Genomic DNA, 24,868 nt, shown 5'->3' with positions numbered 1-24,868 from the left:
TCCCCTCAAACAGAAATTCAAAAAGAACTTCCCAATGTGCAATTGGAATTAATTGAAAATAGGTATAAAGGATCTTAGCCTAAGGGTCTAGATTTTCAAAAAATTTTGGATTATGGTCCAATTAAGGTTCCTATGGGCCAAAAGGATCAATACAAGTGTAAGGAGGAGATAAATTGAAGAATAAAAGAAAAACCCCCCAAAAATGAGTAAATGCTCACATAAGATGAAAAGTGGACTAAGGACCAAAGAAAAGAATTAAAAAACTGAATTTTGATACCTCAGTGTGGGGATCTCCTCTCGTGAAGTAGGCACCTTTTTCTCGTCATTACCCCCAATTTTTAATCAATAAAATGAGATATTTTCATCTCTCCTCTCTCCTGTTTCAAAACAAGATCCAAAAAGTAAGCTGAACAGACCCAAAAATAGGAGAGAGAGGAGATATTTTCATCTTTCTCTTGCACTAGTTATGGTTGTTTGTTCCCTCAATGCTCTCCCTAGAAGGTTGTGTTAGGAGAAGGTGGTATAATTGGACTAGTGCTTCCCTCAGTTACCCCATATTTCAAGCTCATATTATCGATTTCTCCGCTTGGCTCCATGGATTCCTCATTGGCCGATATTTTTAAGGAATATCATGTCATCATCTAAGGCCAATAACACTTCCTTGTGTCTCTACAGAGTGATGGAATTTTAATCTAGCTTGATAGGAGGATCTTGGATTGCTAGGTATACTGTCATTCAGATGGATGTGGATTTCAGATATTAAGGCTCAATCAGAGCGCAAGTACATTGATTGGTTGGAATGAGAGACGATCTAACCATGTCAAAGGTTGGGAATCAAGGATTTTTTTATAGGGCCTTTAAGATAGGCTTATCCCCAATCATATCATGTAGGTTTTCTTTCACATACAATTGCTGCATGTTGTTCCAATTTTGAGATTTGTTTTAGTTTTTCTTCTGGATTTTAAGGTTTCGAAGTGTAGTAGACTGAGGCTGTTTATTTGCCAATTGGAAGTATGAAGCTCATTTTAAAAGATTAAACAGCACAAAAATCACTTTCTAAAATTCTAAATGCAAAAATTAAACCATTCCTTCTTCTCACATACCCCACCTAAGCGCCATGTTTAAAGTTTATCTCGTCCATAAGGAGTTATGCTAAAGTTTACTCATCCATACGGAGTTATGCTAGTATATGCTAAAGAGAGAAGGCAACACGCCATTCCTCAGTAATGGTATCAAAGATGTCACTTTGCACTTAAGCTTGAGCTAGAATGTGAATAATACGTCATAGGAAACTTTACTTGTTTACCCGTCTCGAGCCGAGCCTAGCTCCGAAGCACAACTTCCGTTTGGTAGCTGGCTCCTTTGCTTTGCTTCTTTGATGTGTCACTCAGCACAGTGCTTCACTTCTCACTCTCTCTCTCACTCACACTCCTCCTCTCACTCTCACTCTCTCTCACTCTGTCACTCCTCTCACACATGGAAGCAAGAAATTAGAACGCACAATGCACAAGGTACTCACACACAAACACGCGCTCTCTGGCTCTCTCTCTCTCTCTCTCTCTCACACACACACACACACACACACACACAACTCTCCAGTGGTACACATACCACTCATCCCAACACGCCATTGCCACTCCTCAAATACAACATTTTTCACAACTTACTACTATCTATTTGCCACTTGGCAAATGCCTACTTGTCAATCATTTATAGTTCAATATTCCTAGTGAAAAGCTCTACAAGATTGCCCACATGCCCTCGTGGTGAAGTCACAATTTATTAAAATTAGAGGAAAGCATATCATGTGAACAGGGATGAACACAAAGGGGCCCTCTAGCTCAGTAGTAATAAGCCTATCACACGGCCAGTTAACTGATGCACTAGTGAGAATTATCAAAATATTTGCCGAGGGCAGTAAAATTACCCTAATATATACGCAACAATGACAAGCGTGGTTCACTGATGCCACTATCCCTTAGCCTCTACACTTATATGGAAGCCATTGATTCTACCCAACCCTTATATTTCACCATCCTACAAGGTATCGGAACCCTTTGCCTTCATATCAACTTAAAAGAGGGGCAAAAGAGGAAGGAGCAGGCTTTTGCAAGGGCATGTCAGTAAACACTTGTGACATAAAAATAAATTTTCACATATCCATTCTATCTCAAAACACTTCAATGTAACACAAGGAATGGTACTTTCACTGATTCAAGAATGGTCCTCCTTAAACCTGTAGTTTCACCACACAAGAAAAGTTATTAGTAATTACAGTGATCGGTGTTAAAAACAACCCCATGGTAAAGCTTCATGACATGCTTAATACATGTGTCTTTTTTTTTTCAAGTGAGTGGGTATAAGACTTCAATACCACTAAGGTAGATTCAAACTCAATACCTCTGCGTTGGGAGGCATGGGCCTAGTGGTAGATTGGAACCCGATACCTCCGCGCTGGGAGGCATGGGCGCTACTGCTGGGCTATAGCCCAGGAAGCAATAAACAAGCATATGTAGAATCATTGCAAAAGATCTAAACTTAATCTACCTGTCATCTGAAAGTCTTACAATCATTTACTTTCTAGACTCCAATTTTGTCGTAGGTGTATATGGGCCTTGTTTCCTACAAAGCATCACTGAAGAAAGTGGGTTCTACATTGCTCAACTTGGCAAAGTAAATTATCTACAAAGAACAAATCGTGTTACTTCAACAAAGGGTTGTGATTTCAGCATCTTATCTTTTACTTCAAAGTAGTAGCTGCCAATGATGCTTTTTATGTTCTCTAAGTAGAAAATGGTTCTGATAATGAAGAATGTGCTGATCTCCTCGAGGTATCATCTGTCAGTAAATTTTGCAAGAGCGAGCTTACACATATAATCTATGCCAAGAAAACACAAATGGATCGGGTATGCTCAGTCAGGATACAGAAGAATGGCATGGATGTATATATATTATGAGATAATCCAATATTTTGACATGAAATTTTATTGCTAAAACTACAAAACCATGTCTAGAGAAAAGTTCAACCTGGGAGTGCTCTTTTTTAGCCACTATTTAGAATAGGAAGAGTCTTCTTTAGCCACTATTTGAGAGTATGGAACACTTCTCCTGGGTGACGTATAAGAGCACACTGGGTACCATATATGTACAGAGAGAGACCTACAGGCAGATCATAATCGTCACACTACCTACCTTTTGTATTGTGGAGAGCTGTAGTCCATTGGCAGCCAATGACGATCTCCTAGTTCTGTCCTTGTATCCGTATCCAGACCTTCCAACTCAGCTTCCTCAAGAAAACCTGAGCTCCTGCTTGGTGGCAACTGCCTGGACTGTGGAAACATTTGCTTGCCTGCAGATGGGTTTCTCTTGGGTCTTCGGCTTCTTGCCGTCTTTTGACTTTGAGCTTTTTCCTGATCTCTAGGGAGCTGCCAAAACCCCTGCCAAAACACACAACAATGTAAACCTTTCTATAATGAAAAACAGGAACGAACAACAAAAACACACAGTAAATCATCTCACAAAAACCTTGGTTAGCCTTCTGATGCGTGATTCAGATCCTTGTTTGACCAAAATGGTGTCAGACAAAACTTCGGTTACTTCTTCAGCATCCAACCGGTACGTACTAATCTGACAGACATTTGTCCACATTGCGGTCATACAGGCCAACAGTAACAAAACTAAAAAGAACAGAAAATGCAAGAGAGAACCTACTCAATGTAACTGTACCCATTTCTCTACTTCTTTTTCAATCTTTTGCTTGGCTTCTCCACCATTTGTGGCTGTCCAAGACACAATATGCAGTTTAAAAAGCTGTATATACTTGTTTTTGGGGCTCTTGAGCATCTCTAACAGAACCCGGTAAGGTCTCTACTCTGTTCCACATTGATGTCAACTCTCTCCAAAGCAAGGGCTTCAAGCAGCAGGACTCACGTCCTTTGTTTTTCAATGTGCTTTTATTTAAAAGTATGAACAAGTAACGCATATGATGCAAAGGAGGACATTGAAGGCCTGATTCTTCCCTTGGACCAGCACATGACCATTACCAAAGAAGCCTGTCAGGTCCCACTGAAACTGTGGTGATTCTCTGCACCCCAAGACTGCAAGTGAGAGATTATCACGAATCTCATAGTTTCACACATTGGGCATGCCTGGTGCAAGGATGCCATGGAAGGGGTTGTTTCTCTCCCACTAGTGAGGAGCAGTTGACACAGTTTGGACTAAAATCACATTAATAGCTTCACAGCCAATGGAAACGCGCACAGGGCAATTCCCGTGCAGCCCTGGAGCGCTGGTGCAGCCTGACTGAACATTTAAAAGGTATGGAAGCCACTTACATTCCATGCTTCACAATGGTGGATGTTAATGACTCCAAACTGGCTGTGCCCCCCACCGCAAAATACGTAGTGTCCGTCCAAAAGCAGCCAGCCATGGACGAGCAACCCCTTTCAATCTCTTGAAGAGAAGCAGCCATGACTATTTTATGTTCGCAATTCACCAATAAAGAGATCTTTTGGTTTACAACGAGGGGCTTATGGAACTCATTTATGACCATTCCCCCATGTTTATAACAAGACAGCCGTTCCAAACTAGGTGATGAAAAGAATCAGATGTCCGAAAAATCCAGCAAATGCCACTTGTTACTCATTTGCCCAAGCAGCAAGGCAAATAGTCCAAAGCAATCACTAATTACAACCAGAAATTTTTAGGTTGGAGGCAGATCTTACCAAACTTGAAGGCACCAAAGAGAACCCTAAGGAGTCAAACTCCAACGATGTGACCTTACCGTCTTGAAGATTGAAACTGTAATCACGAACCTTGCATGGAAAAACAGCTTTATCAGAATTTCAAAGCAATAAGAAAATCCAAACCTTGGAAGTTGGAAGAGCTAGAGGCAATGGTTCTTCTCAAGCACATGCTAGACCAAGGGCCCACCATCATATCACTTACCTTTCCTAGATAATTCCCATCTTCTGTGACAAGATCATAACCAACCTGCACAAGAACAATATTCCATTGACTTTCCATACAAAGATGCTACAAGAGTTATGTGAACTGCAAATCGGGGGTGCAACTTTAGAGTGACTATACAAACTCCTCCTCCGCTCAAGAATTCATGACATCTTGCATCAAGGTGATGAATGACGACCATTAAAAGATGACGAGGCTGAATCAATTGCAAAGTTTCTGTATGAAGACAATCTTACAAGATTTAGGTCGTATTTAATTGATGAGCGAACATTCTTTGGATATGCAAATCATTAAAATGTTGACTCAATATGACATAGCCAAAAGAAATGTTTCGAGTTTTTCAGGTTTTATGTAAAAATGTTTCGTCTCTCGGCAAGAGAAAACCAATACACCTGATCTAGAGCTGATGAGAAGGTCCAGATCTCCACCACCATCACCCCCCATCTCACATTACACCAAGTCCATTTTGATCACAAGCTTGACCCTATTTACTCCGGCCACATCTACTGCCACCTCCAGGATGTGGATCTTTTTGTCCACCCGCCCTCACATCACAGCTCACCAGCATTCTCCACATCTGCCACCGCTTCTTTCATCTGCACGCGGAAGTCTACCGCCAAGCCACCCTGCAGTTCTATGCCCTATAACTGTTGGTATGGGAACAAATGCCGAGCCACACGCTCCCGTCTTGAGCATGAGGTACACATTGGGCAAATCACGAAGTGCCAAGCACAACGGATTTCACAATGCCTCACCCAATGCAAGAAACCGGACTTCTATGCTCGGAAAGAGGATGAATTATACCGACTCTTCTTAGGGCCAGACGGCAAACAAGCTTGGAGGAAACTCCGAGAACGCCCACACCTATCACCTGCCCGGACACATGGCACTCCTATGCATGCTCCCTCTATCATATCCCCCATAAGCCACCTTTGGCCCCACCCCTGGATCCCCACTCCACCGCCTCCGCCTTCTTCACGAAGGGTATGGTCCTCAAGGCCATCCGTAGATTACGTAACGGGAGGGCCTAGGATCACGAGGGACTCACTGCCGAGTACATCTCACACGCCCATGATACCCTCGCACCCCTACTAGCCTACATGCTCAATAGAGCCCTTTGTGAAGGATTTCCACCCTCTTGGTCCACTAACACCATCACCCCCATCCTCAAAGCAGTAGATCCACTTGATCCTAATAACTACAAGACGATAATGATTGGGCCACACATTGGCCAAATTCTATGGATTGGTGTTAGAGGCAGAGCTCAGTTCATTTGTAGAGAGACAAGGATGCAGAGCCTCGAGACAGGCATGCTTTCGAAGGAGCTACTCTACCCTTGACCACATCTTCACCCATTGAGGAGGGCAAAGCACGTCATCAGAGGATTTACTACTGCTTTGTGGATTTCCGCAAAGCTCTTGATACTATACCCCGAGCCCATCTCCTACACCATCTATAGGAGATAGGAGTCCCATCTGGCATGTCACATGGTTTGGAGCATCATTGCCCTCTACAAGTCTGTCATCGGATGAGTGAGATCCCCAAGAGGTATGTCTTTTTTTTTTCTTTTTTTCTTTTTTTGGAAAAACGATCCTTCTATTAGTTAATGAGAAAACGCCATAAGGCTACAAAGCTCACCTCACAAGGAGGGATAATAAACACAGTGAACACCGGAGCTCCACCCCCGTGGCTGGCCGCTCTCTGGGGGGGGGGGGGGGGGGGTACCTAGTAGTACATGCGGGAGGTGAGAAGAGCCAAACTGGAGGCCTGTAGTGCCAAGTGACATCCTCGCCCCTCGCGATGAGAAAAGAGCCAGGCTGCCAAGTGCGGAGGAACACCTTGCGGCGATCTCTCATGCGATCCGAGTCGCCCTGAAGTTTCCCTCAGTGTCCTCTCAAGGTGTGAATGATGTCCACCCAGAGGGCCTGTATGACCTCCGCCGGTGGAGTCGCCTGGCGGTCTATGGCCTCCCTGCATCGGGCTCTCCATATGTGCCAAGCCGTCATGCTGCTGATCATCTCCTATCTATGTCCGTCCCCCTCCTGGGAAACTGCCGAAGAGAAGTCTGGCGTCGGAACCACCGCCATCGCCCTGTCAGAGACCTGGATGGTCACACTGCTAGGGACGTCCTCGTATCCAAGGGCCGGGCCGCTGTCCGTGGCCCAAGCCACCGCACCCCACGTCACCATCATCTCACCTGGCGAGCCTGCAAAAACCATCTTGAGAGCGCGCTGCCAGACCTGCTGTGCCTGTGGGCAATCCCATAAGCAATGCCGCTGCGACTCCTGTGCATGGCCGCACCGCGGGCAGGACGCTGGGTGTCTACCGAAAGCTAGCCAAGCCCCCACAGCCAGTCCTCTATGCGCTGTAAGCCAGAGAAAAAGCGTCACCTTCCGGGGCCGGAAGCTGGACCAAAGGTGCTGCCAGAAGTCCCTAAGGAAGGCAGGGGAGAGCCCCTATCGCCGCCAATGCTCAGCCGCTGCCGGGGTGCCCGCTATCCTGTGCCTCTGGATCCGCCGCCCCAGCCTCGCTGTGTACTGAAAAAAGGGGGTGCCTGGGCTGGTAGGGGCGGAGTAGGGATCTCGCCAAAGCCACTCGCCTGGATCCCACTGAAGGCGAATAAGAGGCCTGCTGTCCCAAGCCCATAATCTCCAAGAATAGTCCTCCCCTATCGAGGCCGGTGAGGGGTCTACATGCCACTGTCTCTGATGAAAGCCGACCACCCGCACCCTCTGAAAGATACAACCCTGGAACTCATCCAAATCTAGTCGGGTCCTCTGAAGCTGGCCTCCCTCTCCCACCTCGAAGGTGAGTGGGGCGACTCTCTCTGCTGAGCCGCAGACCGCTAGAAGGACCTCATGCCGAGTAAAGACGCCCATCCACTGTGGAGGTGGAGGGTCCTGTACTGGAGTCCGCCACTGTCCTGCCTCATCAACTCTCTGCCCCTCATCCCGCTGAGTCTCCTCTCCTGAACCTCTAGAGGCAGCTGCTGAAAACATATCCAGTCGTCTAAGGACTGGGCTGGGCCGGAGCTCAACGGACCCCACGACACATGAGATCGCGATCCAACCATATGACCACTGGGAAGTCGGATCAAGGGGTTCCAGATCAATGGCTGCCTCAGGCGCTCCTCATCGGTGCCCGGGGGAGTCTGGAAGAGTGACGGCCTCACATGCTCCCAGGCCCTCAGAAGGCTAGCTGCAAAACGCTCCTCGAAACCAAGGCCCACTCCTCTGGATCGCTGCTCTGTAAAGATCCACCTGATGCTGGGGGTCCAGGGGCCGCTAAGAGAAGGAGTGCGGCTGAGAATCCTGGAAACAAGAAACTCCTTCCACGGCTCAGCGCCTGGTAAGAGGCCACGAACCACCAACTTGCCAAGCAAAGCCCGGCTCTGACAAATAGGATCAACTATGCCCAGGCCGCCTCTCTCCCTCGGCTGAGTGATCACAGCCCATGCCACCTTGGCCCTGGCGGGCCGCCCGTCGCCACCGGACCAAAGAAAGTTCCTGATGAGCCTCTGCACCTGGCCAATGCACGCCCGAGAGAAGGCCCAGCAAGAAGTGATGTACCACATGGTAGCTAGCAGAACCTGGTTGGCCACAACCACTCGGCCAGCCAAAGATAAACGAGCGGTACTCCAATACAGAAGCTTCTTCCGAATGCTCAGAAGAAGGGGGGCTATCTGCTGCTCCGGAGATATGTCGATGCCCACATAGCATCCCAAATAGCGCACTGTAGTGCCGGGGGGCAGCCACTGAAACCCATCAACTGGCCTCCAAGTCAGGGGGGGCACAGAACTGACCCACAACCCACACGACTTGTGCCAGTTGATCAAAGCGCCCGAGGCTCTGCAAAACCTGTCCATGGCTGAGGCAAAGCAGCGGAGGTTCTCCTCCCCTCCCTGAAGATAGACAGCAGTGTCATCCGCAAACTCCGAGTCTAGGAGCTCCTCCGAGGTGCGGATGGGGAGCTGGAGGCCCCGCAAACCTGTATCCTGTGCCGTCAAGAAAGTGCTCATGGCCTCCGCCACAAAAAGAAAAAGAAAGGGCGCCAAGGGGCACCCCTGCCGCACCGAGCGCGAGAGCTGGAACCTCTCTCCGCGCACGCCCTGTATCAGCACCTGGCTATGAGCCGATGTGTAGAGTGCAGAGACCCCACGGATCCACTGAGGGGGGAAGCCCATCCTCTCCATAGTGCCTTCCAAGAAGGCCCAGTCCACCCGATCATATGCCTTCTCGAAGTCGAGTAGGAGCACTGCCAGATCCTCCTGCCGAAATCTAGCCAAAGCCGTAGCCTCCCAGAAAGAGAAGATGTTATCCAAGATGCTCCTATCCTGGATGAAGCCAGTCTGCGTGGAGTGGATGATGTCCGGAAGGTGAGGCTGAAGCCGCCTGCTGATCGCCTTAGCTAGGACCTTGTAGGCCGTGCCTAGCAAGGTGATCGGTCTCCACTGTCTAATCCCCAGTCTGTCTCCTCCCTCTTTGGGGATCAAGTGGATCAACCATAGTCACCAGGGAACAGGAACGGATATGGGAATGAGGGGCCAATCCGGAACGGGAACGGGACCCCTTGCAATCCGGAACGGGATCCGGAACGACACGTTATCATATTTCAATACACATGAGTAGACATTATATGAGAGAGAGAGAGAGAGAGAGAGAGAGAGAGAGAGAGATTGTACTTGGCTTTGAGAGAGAGATTGTACTTGGCTATGAGAGAGAGAAAGCTGTCTTGGTTCCCTTATGAGAGAGAGAGAGAGAGAGAGAGAGAGATTGTACAATGTACTTGGCTATGAATAATGAGAGAGAGAGATTGTACTTGGCTATGCACACTGTACTTGCAGCTGCACTCTGCAGGTTTTTATAAGTTCTCAGAGAGGTACGTTTTTTTTTTTAACGTTGATATTGACGTTTTTTTTTTGAACGTTGCAGGGCAGCCTGGCAGGTCGTCTTTCAACATTTTTTTTTAACGTTGCATAATCTATTTTTTTTTCCCATGTTTTTTTTTAGGGGTCGGCGGCGGCGCTCAAAGCAGGTATACGTTTTTTTTTTAAAATACAAAGGGTGCCCAAAACGTTGGGCACCCGTAACCCTTCTATTCAAAAAAAAAAAAGAAGGATACGCTATTACGCTGCCGGCGGCCAGAACGTGGAAAAAAAAAACGTTAACGGTGCCGTTTCGCAAATCAGGGAATAAAAAAATAAAAAAAACGTTGCTCCACGTTCCGCCGTTCCCAAGTTCCATTCCTCCACGTTCCCCCGTTCCACACCAATGGAACGGCGTTCCCATGTGACTATGGGATCAACCCCTCTGCCATGCTGTCCGGCATGTCTCCCGACTCCATGATCTCCTGGAATGCCAATCTGAAACCCCTATGCAAGAGACCCCAGTACCTCTGGAAGAAAGCCACTGAGAGACCGTCCTCTCCTGGGCATTTGCCTCGAGGAAGTGCCTGAAGGGCCTCCTCCAGTTCCGTATCCGAGAAGGGGGAGAGAAGGGAGTGCTGCAAATGGGCCGGCACAACCGGTCTCGTGAAGCTCCAGACTGCCTCCCGAGCCTCTCTCACCCTGTCATCTGCTGGCTCAGCAGAGAGCAGATCCCTGTAAAAATCTGTGGCGATCGCCCGAACCCTGGGGGGATCCACCACTACCTGGCCATCAGCCTGCCGAAGACGCCTGAGACCCTCTCATCTGAAGCGAGGCCCTGTCGCCTCAAAGAAATCTCGAGTCACTCTGTCTCCAGCCTGTGTCCAAAAAGAAGCCCGAGCATGGAATCGGAACTCCACCCTCCTCTCCTCGATGGATCTGATCTCTGTGCGAGCTGACTCCATCTGCTCTGAAATCCAAGGGCTCGTAGGATCCCTCTCCTGAAGTCTCTGAAGGGAAGCTAGACTCCTCCGCAGGCTCCTCTCCTGCTCTCTGAAAGCCTCCAGACGGTCCAGGGCAGCCTGTTTGAGCATCCTACTGATCTCCTGCAAACCCCTGTCAAGATCGCTGGCTGCCGATCCTCTCCTGAACTGAAGCTCCTGCCAGACCTGCTCAACGCAATCTCGGGCTCCTCTATGAGACAATCTGGAATCCGGACGCTCTGGCCTCGCTCTCCTCTCGTAGGGTCCTCGATCTGGAGAAGCACTGGAAAGTGGTCTGAAAACGAGGAGCCTGCAAGTATACCCACAGTGCCACCTCTATCGCAAGCCCACTCATCAATGTAAAACCTGTCGATGCGAGAAAGGTTAACTCCTGTGGCCCGTCTATCCGAGCGCGAGAAAGATCAACTCCCCTGCAACCTGCCAAACTCCGGGAGAGTCCACGGATCCTGGCCTCTCACCTGCAGCACTAGTTCCTCCCAGGCAGCGAGCTCCGGCCCATGAATGGTCTCCTGACTGCCCCCCATCCTGTCCGCTGCATCCTCCAGCATGTTGCAATCCCCCCCTAGGCACCAATGGTCTGCCATGGGGAGGGACTGCCTAATGGTGCTCCAGAACTCAGCTCTCCCGGTCGCCCCATTAGGGGCGTAGAAGTTGAGGAAGCCAATGCGGTCTTCCCCAACCCGAAGGATGATCCACTGCGCTTGACCCTGGACCAGAGTGCCAGAATCCACAACCTCGGATAGAAGCTGCTCGCTGACTGAGATGCATACTCCACCCTGGTTCACCTGGGAGCCATATGCCGGTGACCAAAAAGTGTGACTCCTGCCCGGCAAGATCTTCCCGCAGGTGCGGGTACGCCGGGCAGAAAGGTGGTGCTCCTGGATGAAAAGGATATCTATGGGTCCTCCAATGAGAGCCCTCTGGATCTCCTGGCGAAGTCTGCCCCGACCAATGTAGCAACGAGATCCACCAAGACCCTGGATGTTCCATGAGAGGATCCTCATGGATGAGCTATGTCAAGTGAAGCAGCCGCCACTGGCTCACCCCTCTCAGCCAGCCCGGATGAGCTGCCCTCCACTCTGTGAGTCTTGGGCGCCGGCTTGGAGGGAGAATAGTCACTGTCTGTCCGGGTGCGGAGTCTCTCCAAAAAGAGGGTGACCTGTCTCTGTGTCCAGCCCCACTCCACCTTCGCCTTGTCCAAGGCATAGGCGTGAGACCAATCCTCTGCATATATGTATCTAAAGGTAGGCTGCATCCTCGGGGCGGCGTGGAGGAGAATCAATAGCACCGCCTCAACTGAGGTGTGGACCGGATCCGCCCGCCAATCTCCTATACCAAACAAGCTCATGCGGGCTGAGTGTAAACGGGTCTGCAATAGGTCCGTGAGCCCCAAGTCACTGAAGTGGTGAGAAAACTCCAGTATCTGATCACGCAAAACTTCCTCTACAGAGTTGCAATCCCATGCTGTGCCTGGGGAAACACTGAGAGGAAAGGAGAAGGCCACCATGCTGCTCACCACTGAAGGAGAACGAGAGGGATGGCACACCACGCAAACTCGCAAGGGCACGACCAGTGTCTCGAACGGGCCAGCATCCAGCTGGAGACACCTGAAAAAACCGTAATCCACTGGGAGCCCCATCACTCGCGGGGGCCCCCCAGGGGAGGCTGGAGAGAACTCTGTGGCGGGCGAAGCTAGGATCGCCATCTCCACCGGCCCGGAGTGGCGGTGGAACAGCCGCTGAACTCTGGCCTACCCAACTGCGCTGCCCCGGGGCAGTGGGTGGTCTGGAGGAGTATCCTGGAGAGGCCGAGGGAGGGATGGTGGCTCGCGGAGAGGAGGGGGGAGAGCGAGGAGAGGATGGAGAGGCATCTGCCAGAGGAGAGGTGTTAGGGGGGGCCGCCGGGGGAGGCGGAAGGGGGGGAGGCTGGGGGGGGGAGAGGGGGGGGTGGAAGGAGTGCTCTCCGAGTGAGGGGAAGAGGGGCCGGGGGTCGCAGAGTGCGGCCCGGGATCCTCAGGAATCTGCTCCATGGAGGGGGCGGGGCCCCCGCCGGAGGGGGGGCGGGAGCGGGGTCTCTACGTGGGGGGCTCCACCGGCGGCCTCAACGGGCATTGAGACTAAATCCTCGTCCATCGGGGTGGGACCTGCTGGCCGCCTATCCCTAATTGGAGCATAAGTGCGGGTAGGTGCCTGGACGCCAGCCGGAGTCGCTGTCCGCCAGCCTGTGCTGCCTGCTGGCGTCTGCGACGGTCCCTGCGGGCCGGGCGTTTCCGCCGGCGAACCTCCTGCAATCCGCCAGCCTCCTGGGTCTGCGCGGCATCCTCCGCCGGGGCCTGCTCGTCAGATGATGGCGCCTGCTGAGACGAGCCAGGGATGTCCGGTCTCTGAGGTGGATGGCCACCCCTCGGGCCTCCTGAAGGGGGTCCACAGGCGGCAGAGCGTGAAGGATGAACCCCCTTGCGGGGACAGGCGCGTGCGAGGTGGCCCATCTCCCGACAGATGTAACACTGGCCGGGGAGGCCCGAATACTCCACGCGCTGTATCAGATGTCCTCCAGAAAGACAAGGGAGGAGGATCGTCTTCGGGAGGGACTCCGGTGACGGAACCACAACGCGAATGGCCGGGAGTCCTGCTGCCCGAGCTATCACTGAAGCCGCTGTCTGAGGCGTCTCCACCACCTGCCCGAACGCCTTGCCAATGGATGACAAGAGGGGCAAGTACTCCCTGCGGAGTCCAGGAAAGCAGATAGTGATGGGGAAACCTGTCGCGCCTGCTAGCGGGTCAGAAGCGGGGTCGAAACTGTGGGTCCATCGCGCCAGGAACGCCCGGGATGAGCGGAGGGCAATGGGGCTCCGAGCCAGCACCGTCTGAGCTGCCTGGGGGGACTCGAAATCCACCTGGTAGTAGCCACGTCCCAAAAAATCGACACTGACGATCTTGGCAGGCACGCCAACGAGGCTGCCTTGCAGAAGGTCGCGAAGCTCTCTCCGCATCGGACGGCTACCCACTATCTTGCAGACCAAGGAGGAGGCCTCAAGAGCGGATACTGTGGAGACAAACAACTGATGATCTGCATCTGTGAACTCCAAACGGAGACCGGAATCGGCAGGGGTAGTCGGAGCGGCTTCCATGGAGTCCTCCAGAGGGAAAAGGCCAGAAACCGGGGTCACCAACGGGAGGGACACAGCCCTACGAGGAAACGGAAAGGCGGAAGGAGAGAGGATGGCGGGGGCGGGGGGGGGGGGGGGGGAGCTAAGGCAGGGGAGCTAGCGGTGGGAGGAGGGGCGAGACGGAGGGGGAGGTGAGGGAGAAGGCGGGGGGGAGAGCCGCGAAGCGGAGGAAAAGGTGGGGGGGGGAGAGATGGCGGGGGAGGAAGCGAAGAAGGAGGCGGGGGGGGAGAGATGGCGGGGGAGTGAATGGGAGAGTTAATTAGGGTTAGAGATTCATGTGGGAGACATACACAGAGAGAACGAGAGAGAGAGAGAGAGAGAGAGAGAGAGTTGTGGGGATAAGTCAACTCATGATATGAGTGTGTGACTCCCCTATCACACATGTATATTGCACTAGTACACATAGTGCACTTAGTACATTAAAAGTACTAAGTGTACTATGTACTATAACTTATGGGCTTGTACACACTATAAGGGTGGGCATAATGCCTTTACCCCAACAACCTCCCACTTAAAGGCAAAGTGCCCTTAAATGAAGGAAAACTAAAAATCAGCATGTACATGATAATATACAAGGCCATATCAAGGCTGAAACTGGCCTCATCCAATGCCCATCAAGTGTCTGCAATGAGCAAACCGCTCCGGAGGCAAACTCTTTGTCAACAGATCAGCCGGGTTGTCGAATCTTAACAAGCTGAATTTGCTTGTTCTCTATCACCTCTCTGATGAAGTGATACTTCACATCCACATGCTTCGTCTTTGCATGAAAGACAGGATTCTTTGCCAATTGGATGGCACTCTGACTGTCACAATGCAACAATGGAATATCCCCTGTATAACCCAAATCAACCACTAACCGAGATAGCCATAATGCCTCCTTGCAAGCCTCTGTGGCTGCAATATACTCGGCCTCTGTAGTAGATAAGGCAGTGCACTTCTGCATCCTGGATATCCATGACACAGCACCTCCTGTGAATGTAAACACATAACCGGTAGTAGACTTCCGGTTATCTGGATGACCGGCATAATCCGAATCCGTGTAACCATGCACTAATGCATCCTGTTTGCCAAAACATATGCACATATCCTGTGTGCCCTTCAGGTATCTCATGACACCTTTCACTGCTTCCCAATGCTTCTTGCCAGGGTTGGCCATGTATCTAGAAACCACTCCCACTGCAAATGCAATGTCCGGCCTAGTAGCAACCATGGCATACATGAGACTGCCACAAGCTGAAGCATACGGAATCTTGGCCATATCACCCCTGCCACTATCTGACTATGGGCTGTCCATAGCACTGAGTTTCACATATGGAGGCAAAGGAGTACTAGTCTTCTTCCCCCCGTCCATATTGAACCTCTGCAAAACTTTGCCAATGTATTCCTTCTGAGACAAATACAACACATGTTGATTTCTGTCCCGAAGTATCCGCATACCCAAGATGTGATTTGCATCACCCAAATCCTTCATATCAAAGGTTTGATGCAGCCTCTGCTTCAAGGTATCCATCTCCTTACGAGATTTCCCGGCAATCAACATATCATCAACATACAAGATGAGGATCAATAGACTGCCATCCAAAGCTTTCTTGGTGTATAAGCAGTGATCTATGTCACTTCTTTTGAATTTCTGGGATTTCATGAATGTATCAAATTTATGATACCATTCCCTTGGTGCCTGTTTGAGCCCATAAAGACTCTTTTTCAGCTTGCATACAAGCTTCTCCTTTCCATTTACTGCATAACCCTCTGGCTGTTGCATATATATCTCTTCATGGAGATCACCGTGAAGAAAAGCAGTCTTCACATCCATCTGAATCAAGTCCAGATCATCACGTGCAACCAAAGCTAACACAGCTCTAAGTGTGGTCATTTTGACCACTGGAGAGAAGATCTCATCAAAGTCCACACCATATTCCTGCTTGAAGCCCTTAGCCACTAACCTGGCTTTGTATCTTGGCTTTGCATCTGGTGCAACTTTGAGCCTGTAAACCCACTTGCATGGCAAAACCTTCTTGCCTGCAAGCAAATGCACCAACTTCCATGTTCCATTTTTGTGCAGAGAATCCATCTCTGACTTCATGGCACGCTCCCAAAGAGCCTTGTCTGCCCTCTGTAAAGCCTCCTTATAACATGAGGGCTCCCCACAGTCAGTAAGCATCAAGTAGTCAACCCCTGGAACAAACCTGTCAGGGGCTCTGGAGGGTCTTGTGGACCTCCGTACCCAATGACCATCATTTGCAGGTTGCTGTCCGGCCTGCATATCACCTATTGGTGGCTCCTGTTCCATGCCATAAGGCTGAAAAATCATGCCCGGTATCTCCTCTAACTGTGGTATATCCATAGGGATATCTTCTGCCATGTCTAGCTGTCCATTTGGACCATTTTCAGCACCATTTAAGGGCTGGTTTTGCTGCTGTAATGGCTGATTTACAGCCCTTGGTTGTTGTCCATGATGTCCATCATCATCAAAGATGACTCTGCTAGGCTCCTGTTGCCTTGCAGGCTCCTTATACATGCATGTTTCATAAAAAATGACATCATTGCTGCGTATAATCTTTCTATTCACGGGATCCCAAAGTCTATACCCCATTTCACCTTTGTCACCATATCCTAGGAATATGCATTTGTGAGACTTACGATCAAGCTTGGTGCGCATTTCCCTGCGTATGTGCACATACGCAACGTAACCAAACACTCTCAAGTGCTTGTATGACGGAGGCTTCCCTGTACATACTTCCTCTGGCACTTTCCCACCAAGCCTCGTGTTAGGTGACCTTTTATAAGGTGAACGGCTGTCATAACAGCTTCAGTCCAAAAACCATGAGGTAATGCAGCATGTGACAACATAGAACGGGCCTTCTCCTGAATGGTCCTATTCATCCTCTCTGCTGTCCCGTTTTGTGGAGGATCATAAGGAGTAGAGAGCTCCCTCTTGATGCCTTTAGCATCACAAAAGTCCTGAAACTATTTGGACATATACTCTCCACCATTGTCGGAACGCAAAGCCTTCAGTGTTTTGCCTGTTTGATTCTCAACATGAGCAACAAACTTCTGAAACACTGAGAATGTATCACTCTTCAAACGAAAAGGATAAACCCACACCTTGCGTGTGGCATCATCTATAAAAGACACAAAGTATTTTGCCCCTCCCAAAGAAAGCTGAGGCATCTCACATACATCTGTATGCACAAGCTCTAACTGAGCATCTTTCTGTCCAAGAGCTTTCTTGTGGGGGCACTGTAGTTGCCTACCATATATACAATGCTCACAAAACTGAAAACTTGAAAACTTTAGAGAAGGCAAGTAACCAAAACGAGACAATTGCTCCATTCCTTTGACACTCATGTGTCCCAACCGGCTATGCCACATAGAGATTTCCAGCAGCTCGGTTGCATTTACATTAGCATGGTGACAAACACCTGCATGCATGAAGTAAAGAGTGTCCACCTTAGAGCCTCTGGCAACAACCAGTGAGCCCTTACTAATCTTCCACTTTCCACGACCAAATGTGGTAACATAATCAGCATCATCAAGCTGTCCAGTAGAAAGCAGATTCTTCTTGATCTCAGGCACATGCCTGTCATCATGGAGCATAAGCTGTGAGCCATCTGAAAACACAAGCCTCACATCACCTCTGCTAAGAATCTTGCATGCATGGTTATCACCCAAATAAACTACTCCTTCATTGCCAGCAGTATACCTGACAAACAGTTCTCTGCAACCTGTGACATGAAAGAAGGCACCTGAATCAATGATCCATGAGTGCATACCATGACCACCTGTAAGAAGTGAATGGGCATCAAGTGAAGACGTGAATAGGACCTCATCCTCACTGTCACCTGCATGTGACACATTGATTTCTTCAATCTTGACTCCACTTTTGCCCTTTGGCTTTACATCTTTGGCTTCATCTTTGTCTTTGTCTTTGCCTTTTCCCTTTTCCTTTTGATCATTTTTCCATTTGTAGCATTGCTTTTTGATGTGTCCCTTCTTGCCACAATAATGGCATTCCAAGTCCTTTTTGGAGCGGGACTTGCTCCTTCCCCGTTCTTGGCTTTTACCCCTTTGCTGAGATCTCCCACGTGCATTCATTGCATTGGACTTTCCAACAGAATTGTTTTTCCTGTTCATCTCTTCTTGAAGAAGAGCACCCTCAACATCTGCATATGACAGCATAGCATTCGAATTGCTAGTGGCTGTCCTGAATGTGTCCCAACTCTCTGGCAAAGTGCATAAGAGAAAAGTGGCTTTGAACTCATCGTCCATTGCCAACTTTTGATTTATAACTTGGCTGACAATACCATTAAACTCATTTAGATAGGCTGCCATAGACGCCCCTTCCTTCATCTGAAGACCTATGAGTTTCTTCAACCAATACACTTTGCTTGAGGCACTTTGCTGGGCATACAAGTCCTGCAATCTCTGCCACATTCCCCAAGCTGTCTTCTCTTCTCAAATGCTGAAAAGTAAAGTGTCTGACACAGACAACATGATGGTGGATCTTGCCAACTCATCCATATCTTCCCACTCTTCAGCAGTAAGAGAAGCGGGCATTACACCCCTTTCTTTGATAGGCTTGTGTTGCTTCTTCTGGAGCAAAACATTATAGCACTGGGTTTGCCAAATATCATAGTTATGTGAGCCTTCAAGCTTCTTGATGTGAAGCAATGAAGAGCTCTCACCTGTGGTTGCCATAGCAATATGTAACCTGTCAATGCCTGACTCCCTGCAAAATGTGCAAACACTGCACCAAAAGCACACAAAGTGCTCACAGTTGTTCTCCCAAGCTTTATCTCCCACTGCGGAAGCACGAATGCAACTTTACTCCCACTGTATGTGATGAAATCACCAAAATCTGGTTGCTGCAGATTTAGGACAGCACCTTAAATGTGCTCTGTTGCCCTTCCAAAGTACTGTACAACAGTACCAATTGCTCACCAATGATGTACCAAACCTGTACCGACAAGTACAGCAGCTGAAATTGAACCTTTTCCTCACTCAAATCAATGTACAGCCATGCCAAAACTTGTACAAAGCTGTACCAAATCTGTACCAGCAGGTACAGTAGCAATAAATGCTCTCTTGGCTGTCCAAATGAGTGAAAATCAGACTTTTACAGTCCCGAACACTGCATACAACAGTCCCGAACAGAAATTGGGCAAAAGCCCCTTGACTGCAAGCTGATTTTTGAGGATTCAAGGCATAAAAGTCTTGCCTGCTGCTTTGCCAAGCTCAACAAGCATAAAATCTTGAAAAGCCCCTTGATTTAAGATCAATTGCTGATCATACATGGTACATTGACGCACATGAAGGCATCCAGAGTCTTCACGGTGCTTCCCCCTGGCCACATATACATCCAATACATGAAAGCCCCTTGATTTACAAGCACATTGAGTGCTTGTCAGGCATCAACACATTGCCCAAAGCATCAAATGCGATTGCCTGCATGCAAATCAACCAAATCGGCACAAAAGCCCCTTTATTTGCACTGCAATTTGCTGCAATTTTGCCCGAATGTGCGATTTCTCACTTCATACAGCATGTATGAATGCTTAATTGCACAATTACATCAAAAGCCCCAAATTTTGACATCCAATTTCCTGCAAATTGATCCTGATTGTGACCAATGTCACCCAATTTTGCCAATTTTGCTCAAAAATTGAGCAATTCGGCACCTGACCTGCTCAATTGATGATTGTACCTGCTCAATTGCAAATTGGACATGCAAATTCCAAAAAATTGAAGCAAATACCTCAGGTAATTTTCTGATTTTTTGTTGAGGAAAGGGGGTTTTCTGATGCTGCTGTAGAAAGTCTGATGCTGTTGCAGAAGGGGGGTGATGAAGCTGCTGTAGGTGTAGCTGATGCTGCTGTAGCTGTAGCTGATGTACGGATGGCTGGCTGCTATGAAGTCGGGCTTGAGCAGGTCGACTAGGCGACTTTCTTGAATCGCTAGTCGGGCAGGTGTTGAAAGGGCCTACGATTTGAATCGCCGTCTAACGCCCAGCGCTCATACAGCCTTACTGCCTTCGCATACGTGTCTTACGCCTTGTGGCCAGGCGCCTCGCTTACTCACGCGGACCACCACCACGCCTACGAGCTCGCCTTCGCCGCCTCCACCTAGTAGCGCTACAGATGTTTTCGCTACACGTTCACCGCTATTGTAGTGCGTGTATTGATTCTGCTGCTGTAGGCGCCTGGCTGCGCCTGGTTGGCTGGGCAGCCCTCGTGGCTGCTGGGCAGCCCACACTACTGGCTGGGACTGGCTGGGCAGCCTACGCCCAGCTGCTGGGCAGCAGTTGAGCAGCCCACGCCTGTTGGCTGGGCAGAGAAAGGCAACCAGATCAGGGTACGACCAGCACCTTCAGAATTCAGCACTATGTGTACTATGTACTATAACTTATGGGCTTGTACACACTATAAGGGTGGGCATAATGCCTTTACCCCAACAGGGAGGAAGCGAGGAAGGAGGCGGGGGAGGAGAAGGCGGGGGGGAGAGATGGCGGGGGAGGAAACGCGGAAGGAGGCGGGGGAGAGAGGCGGAGGGGATGGCGGGGGACATGCGGGGGGGGAGAGGGGGGCGCACGACGGCGAGAAGCAGCAGGAAGGTAGACGGGAGGGGGATGAAGCGGAGCTCGCAGGAGCAGATCGACAGTTCGCCCCTTGTGGTATTCTTGCTACATGTGTCCCCAAGAGGTATGTCACAAGAGATTTCTAGCACTATTGAGGTGTAACATGCCTGCCCTCTATCACCCACTCTTTTTGGCCTCTACATTGATGAGATCTCGAGCTTCATTGACAAATTAGGCAGGGCTGGTTCCACACTAGCATGCATATTGATCCCCATACTACTCTCTATACAGATGACATTGTCCTCCTTTTAGATTCAGCCGAGGGCCTTCAGAGACATTTGGATGCCTTACAAGATTTTTGCACTCATTGGAACCTCATTGTTGACCTTGGTAAAACCAAGGTAATGGTCTTCAATACCTCCTGCCCCTTCACACCCAGATTGAGCTTCATATATAGAGGGAATCTTGTGGACATTGTCTCATCCTATGGCTAACTTGGTGTCACTTTCAGTGGCCCACGCTTCAGCATGGTTCCCGCAGCATGTGCCAAAGTGACATGGGGATATGCAGCCTTGAACTTACTTGAGTGGTAGTGCTCTCCAAGAGCCAAGGACCAAGGGTTGGCTTTTTGACACCCTCGCCACACCAGCCTTGATGTATGGCGCAACTTTCTAGGGGCCAAATTTATCTAATGAGAATTGACAGTGAGTAGAGGGGCCCCAGGTCATGATGTTCTCTTGTATGATCCGCACCAAACCATCAGTCCCACACAAGATTATCCACAAAATTTGCTACAGCCCTAGTGGTAGTGGATGTACTCTTCCAGATAGTCACATACCTCCATCACATCAGTGGAATGGATTGCCACATGTACCCCATGCTTTCCTTGGATCCCTCGAGACAGCTAGCACTCGAGGGCCACCATGGAATATGGTATGCTCGAGTTTCCATTTGGTTCTCCGAATATGGGCTCCACTTGGACCACCTCCCACCCCTTGAATACAGTTTGGACTCCCCTTTTCTCCAGCTCTCTCATGAAGACAACCACCGGGTTATCCGGTTAGATCTTCTTAGCCTCTACACCCACTCCATATGGATCAACATCCTTGCAGTCCATCAATCATTTTGACTCCTCAAACAAATAAAAAGACACTTCCAATCGTTTGCCTTGAAATTGAAAATCTTTTCCACTACGGTGAAATATAATGGAATTATTCATATAATTCTTTGTAGGTAATGACCTATGCTATAAAGCCATTCCTCACCCATGACTACATGAGGTTTTTTCACATGAGGCCATCGCAAAGATTATGTAGCTTATGGTAACACGTGCAATTGGTGTAGGGTGTGGAGAGGGAGAGAGAGAGAGAGAGTGCAGCCTGTGCAAAGCGTAGTGGTGGGCATTGCCGTACCTGACAGGTAGTAGGGGAGGACCTTGCGTTAGGATCGTTATTTTTTTCCTTGTCAAAGAACTCTCTCTCTCTCTCCCACACACACACACACCTCCCCTTACCCTTCAAGCCTCTAAATCCCCCCCTTTTGCAAGCACTTTAAAAAGAGAATGACAAATAGTTGTCTTATGGTAGTGCTAGGATGCATCTTCCATGCTTTCTGATGGTAGTGCTAGGATGCATCTTCCATGCTCAGAAATCATCAAAACAATACCTAAGCAAAAGATTAGAATGAATTTCATTTAGCTTGTAGATGGCGGTCATTCCGGGTGTAGACATTACGGCGTGGGGCCAACTGGAATACTGTACATTGAATCGAAGCGCGGACCAAAGTCCCCCACCTACCAGATCCAACTTACTAGCCCTTGGTGTACACAGAAGTCCCCTACCATGATGTGCCAATCCACATGACCTCGCATAGATGTAAGTCATCTGCTCCCATGAGGTGTCATGTCCACACTATGGAGCCTGTCCATCGGAAGTGCAGAGAATTGCCTCCTCTATGATAGCCCATAAAGTAAAGATATGGTCCAGTATGGAGAAGTTTCTCTTGAAGCATGCTTGGCCTGATGCTCTGTGCCCCATCCTCTCTGCTATAGAGCTCATCATGTCCTCTATTACTCTCCATAGATGTTGGCCATTGGGTGGGAAATCGTGATAGTCCTCTAATTACATGGATCCATGATGTCTCCTGCTTTGTGGATGGAGACAATACTGTTGGTGGTCCAAGAGGGGGGAAAGCCTTCACAAAGTGCTCTGCTAAAAAAACTTGCAAGAATGGAAGCCAAATCATGGTGCCTGTGGGCAAAGTGTCCTGTGCGTAGATGCTCACGATCTTTTGCTCTCCCATATGTAACTTTTTAAGAACCCTAGTAACATTGAGGGCATCGAAGAGGTAAGATGATGTGGGCCGGAAAATGTGTGACATTTGTGGTACAGGCTGGGGAAAACTCCTTTTAAGGTGTTATATGGTAAGGCAATACTTCCGCCTACCTGAACAAAAAAACAATTGTTGCTGCTCACCAACATGTCAAGGATCTTGAAACGGCTAATGCACAACTAGGTGCAACCATTGGAAATTCTTAGGAGAAGCATAATAAGGTTGCCAATAAGCATCGACAACACATGGATCTCAAACAAGAGGACTCACTGTTGTTGATAATCAAAAATGCTAGCCCCAAGAAACGGTCTGGGAAGGAGGCCACGTACCCTAAACTTTCCAACAAGTGTTATGGACCTTTCAGGATTACACGACAAAAGATGAATGAGGTGAGTTATAAACTTGGATTGCCAGAACATTGGAGGATTCCCCATGCTTTTCATCTGATAGCAGCTGCACCAGCTATACAAACTGTACAACCAGTCGTGTGAACAGCAGCAGCAGTGGCAATGGAAGGGGCTGTACAATCAGCTGTACAGCCACCGGCAACATCAGACAGGTGCAACCAATATGGCCAGCTGTGTTGACAGTACGGAGGGCAACAGCATTGTATATATTCCAAAGCTGACATCAGCAATATGGGGGCAGTGTTGGGAGTATTTGGGCTACATCCGGGACAACTTTGTCCACATTGAAGGTGTCTGGAATTGCAAATAAGAGGCACTACTGTAAAGAAATTCCCTTTGCAGGGGGGAAAAAAAGGGGGAGGGGGGGGGATGATGGCTTCAGCTGGGTTATACATCCCATCTCCACCCTTGGGAAGAAGACAAATAGGACCATTTGATTTTTTCCAAGGTGACCATGTGGGGTATCCGTCTCCAACCTCTCTTCTAAGCCCTGAATCCCTTTGGTTTAAGGAGTAGTATTCTAATAGATTATAGGAGATCCCTGTAGCAGTCTGTCACTATCTGTGGCAACATAAATTTTTCTCGAGTCATAGTTTATCCAGATCATCACTCCAGGAAATACGAGCCTGACACAGATGATGAAGGGAACAGCTCATACGGGTTGCTCTCTAATGCGGGGTCAGCCTATCGGCCTCCACTGTTTCAAGTAGGAACAGCCAGGACTCCGTTGTTCCCTACTCCTTCACTGAAGAATGCTATGTGTCTACTGAGGAAGCCACTCTACAGACACTCCACTCAAAGAATACAAGGGAGCGGGCCAACCTTTTCATATAATAATGGTGCTAGGTACCAGTTACACACACCCTACACAATAACATGCTACAGATTGGGTAAAAGGGCAGCATAAACCATAAATATTGCAAACAAAAATAGACCACAAGCTTTTTGACATCAAAAACTTGAGAAAAAAACAAACCTTAACAATATGACATTAAATCTAGAGGATCTTTCTCCACAAGAAAGAAAATTCATGAGATTTTTACCCCATCTTCTCTTTGATTATTTGATAGTTGTCTTGTCTTTGTTTTTTTTTTTGTTTTTTGAATGAAAATATTCTTTCAGCACTTTCCAAAATAGCACCGCATAGTGTTCGGATTCTGGAACCTACCAGAGTTTCACAATCTAAAGCAGCCATCTCGTTCTCCAGAGCACTTTCATCACTCACCAGAATGACGTCGCCAACCTGTCAAAGAGAATGAACAAAAGTAATGTCCCGATCTGAACAATGAACAAATGCTGTGACATTTTGAATATTCGAGCCACCTCCATCACATTCTAAATCATAGAATAATGTGCCAACTGAAGTCCGTTCAAAAGGCAAAACCATATAGCACAGGCACCAATTTGTCCACGACTACATTTTTACAATAAGTTTTTGAACATCATCATTGAATACAATACCTAATTACTCTTAGTCCAGTCATAATCTTGGGTCGTACTTGTCGCACTTAGATAGTACCTCCTTACCCAACAGGTTACGTGTTCAGTTAG

At 48.7% G+C, this 24,868-nt stretch overlaps 1 protein-coding gene across 9 annotated transcripts in view; it reads right to left on the bottom strand.

Moving 5' to 3' along the window:
* Window positions 1-1,764: 1,764 nt before the first annotated feature.
* The window catches only part of LOC147627476 (uncharacterized), a 38,912-nt gene continuing 15,808 nt past the window's right edge, over window positions 1,765-24,868 (bottom strand). Inside the window, exons 3-10 of one of the 9 annotated variants that reach the window (XR_015268246.1) lie at window positions 24,486-24,560; window positions 4,948-4,992; window positions 4,725-4,814; window positions 3,526-3,627; window positions 3,193-3,437; window positions 2,745-2,878; window positions 2,548-2,622; window positions 1,765-2,236 (exon numbers count right to left, since the gene is read on the bottom strand). Coding sequence is in view for 5 of the 9 variants with exons in the window: in XM_086814375.1 (XP_086670501.1) it covers window positions 2,215-2,236; window positions 3,193-3,437; window positions 3,526-3,627; window positions 4,725-4,814; window positions 4,948-4,992; window positions 24,486-24,560 (579 nt within the window). In the remaining 4 variants the exon portion in view is untranslated. Of the gene's footprint in view, window positions 2,237-2,286; window positions 2,879-3,192; window positions 3,438-3,525; window positions 3,628-4,724; window positions 4,815-4,947; window positions 4,993-24,485; window positions 24,561-24,868 lie in introns of those variants that run through there. The other 8 variants (XR_015268248.1, XR_015268245.1, XR_015268247.1 and 5 more) reach the window with 8 other exon arrangements.

Source organism: Cibotium barometz, chromosome 20 (genome assembly GCF_041138505.1).
Source record: "Cibotium barometz isolate CiBa-2024 chromosome 20, ASM4113850v1, whole genome shotgun sequence".
NCBI lineage: Eukaryota > Viridiplantae > Streptophyta > Polypodiopsida > Cyatheales > Cibotiaceae > Cibotium > Cibotium barometz.
The sequence above is the reverse complement of the archived record's forward strand: the minus strand, read 5'-3'. Positions and strand labels throughout refer to the sequence as shown.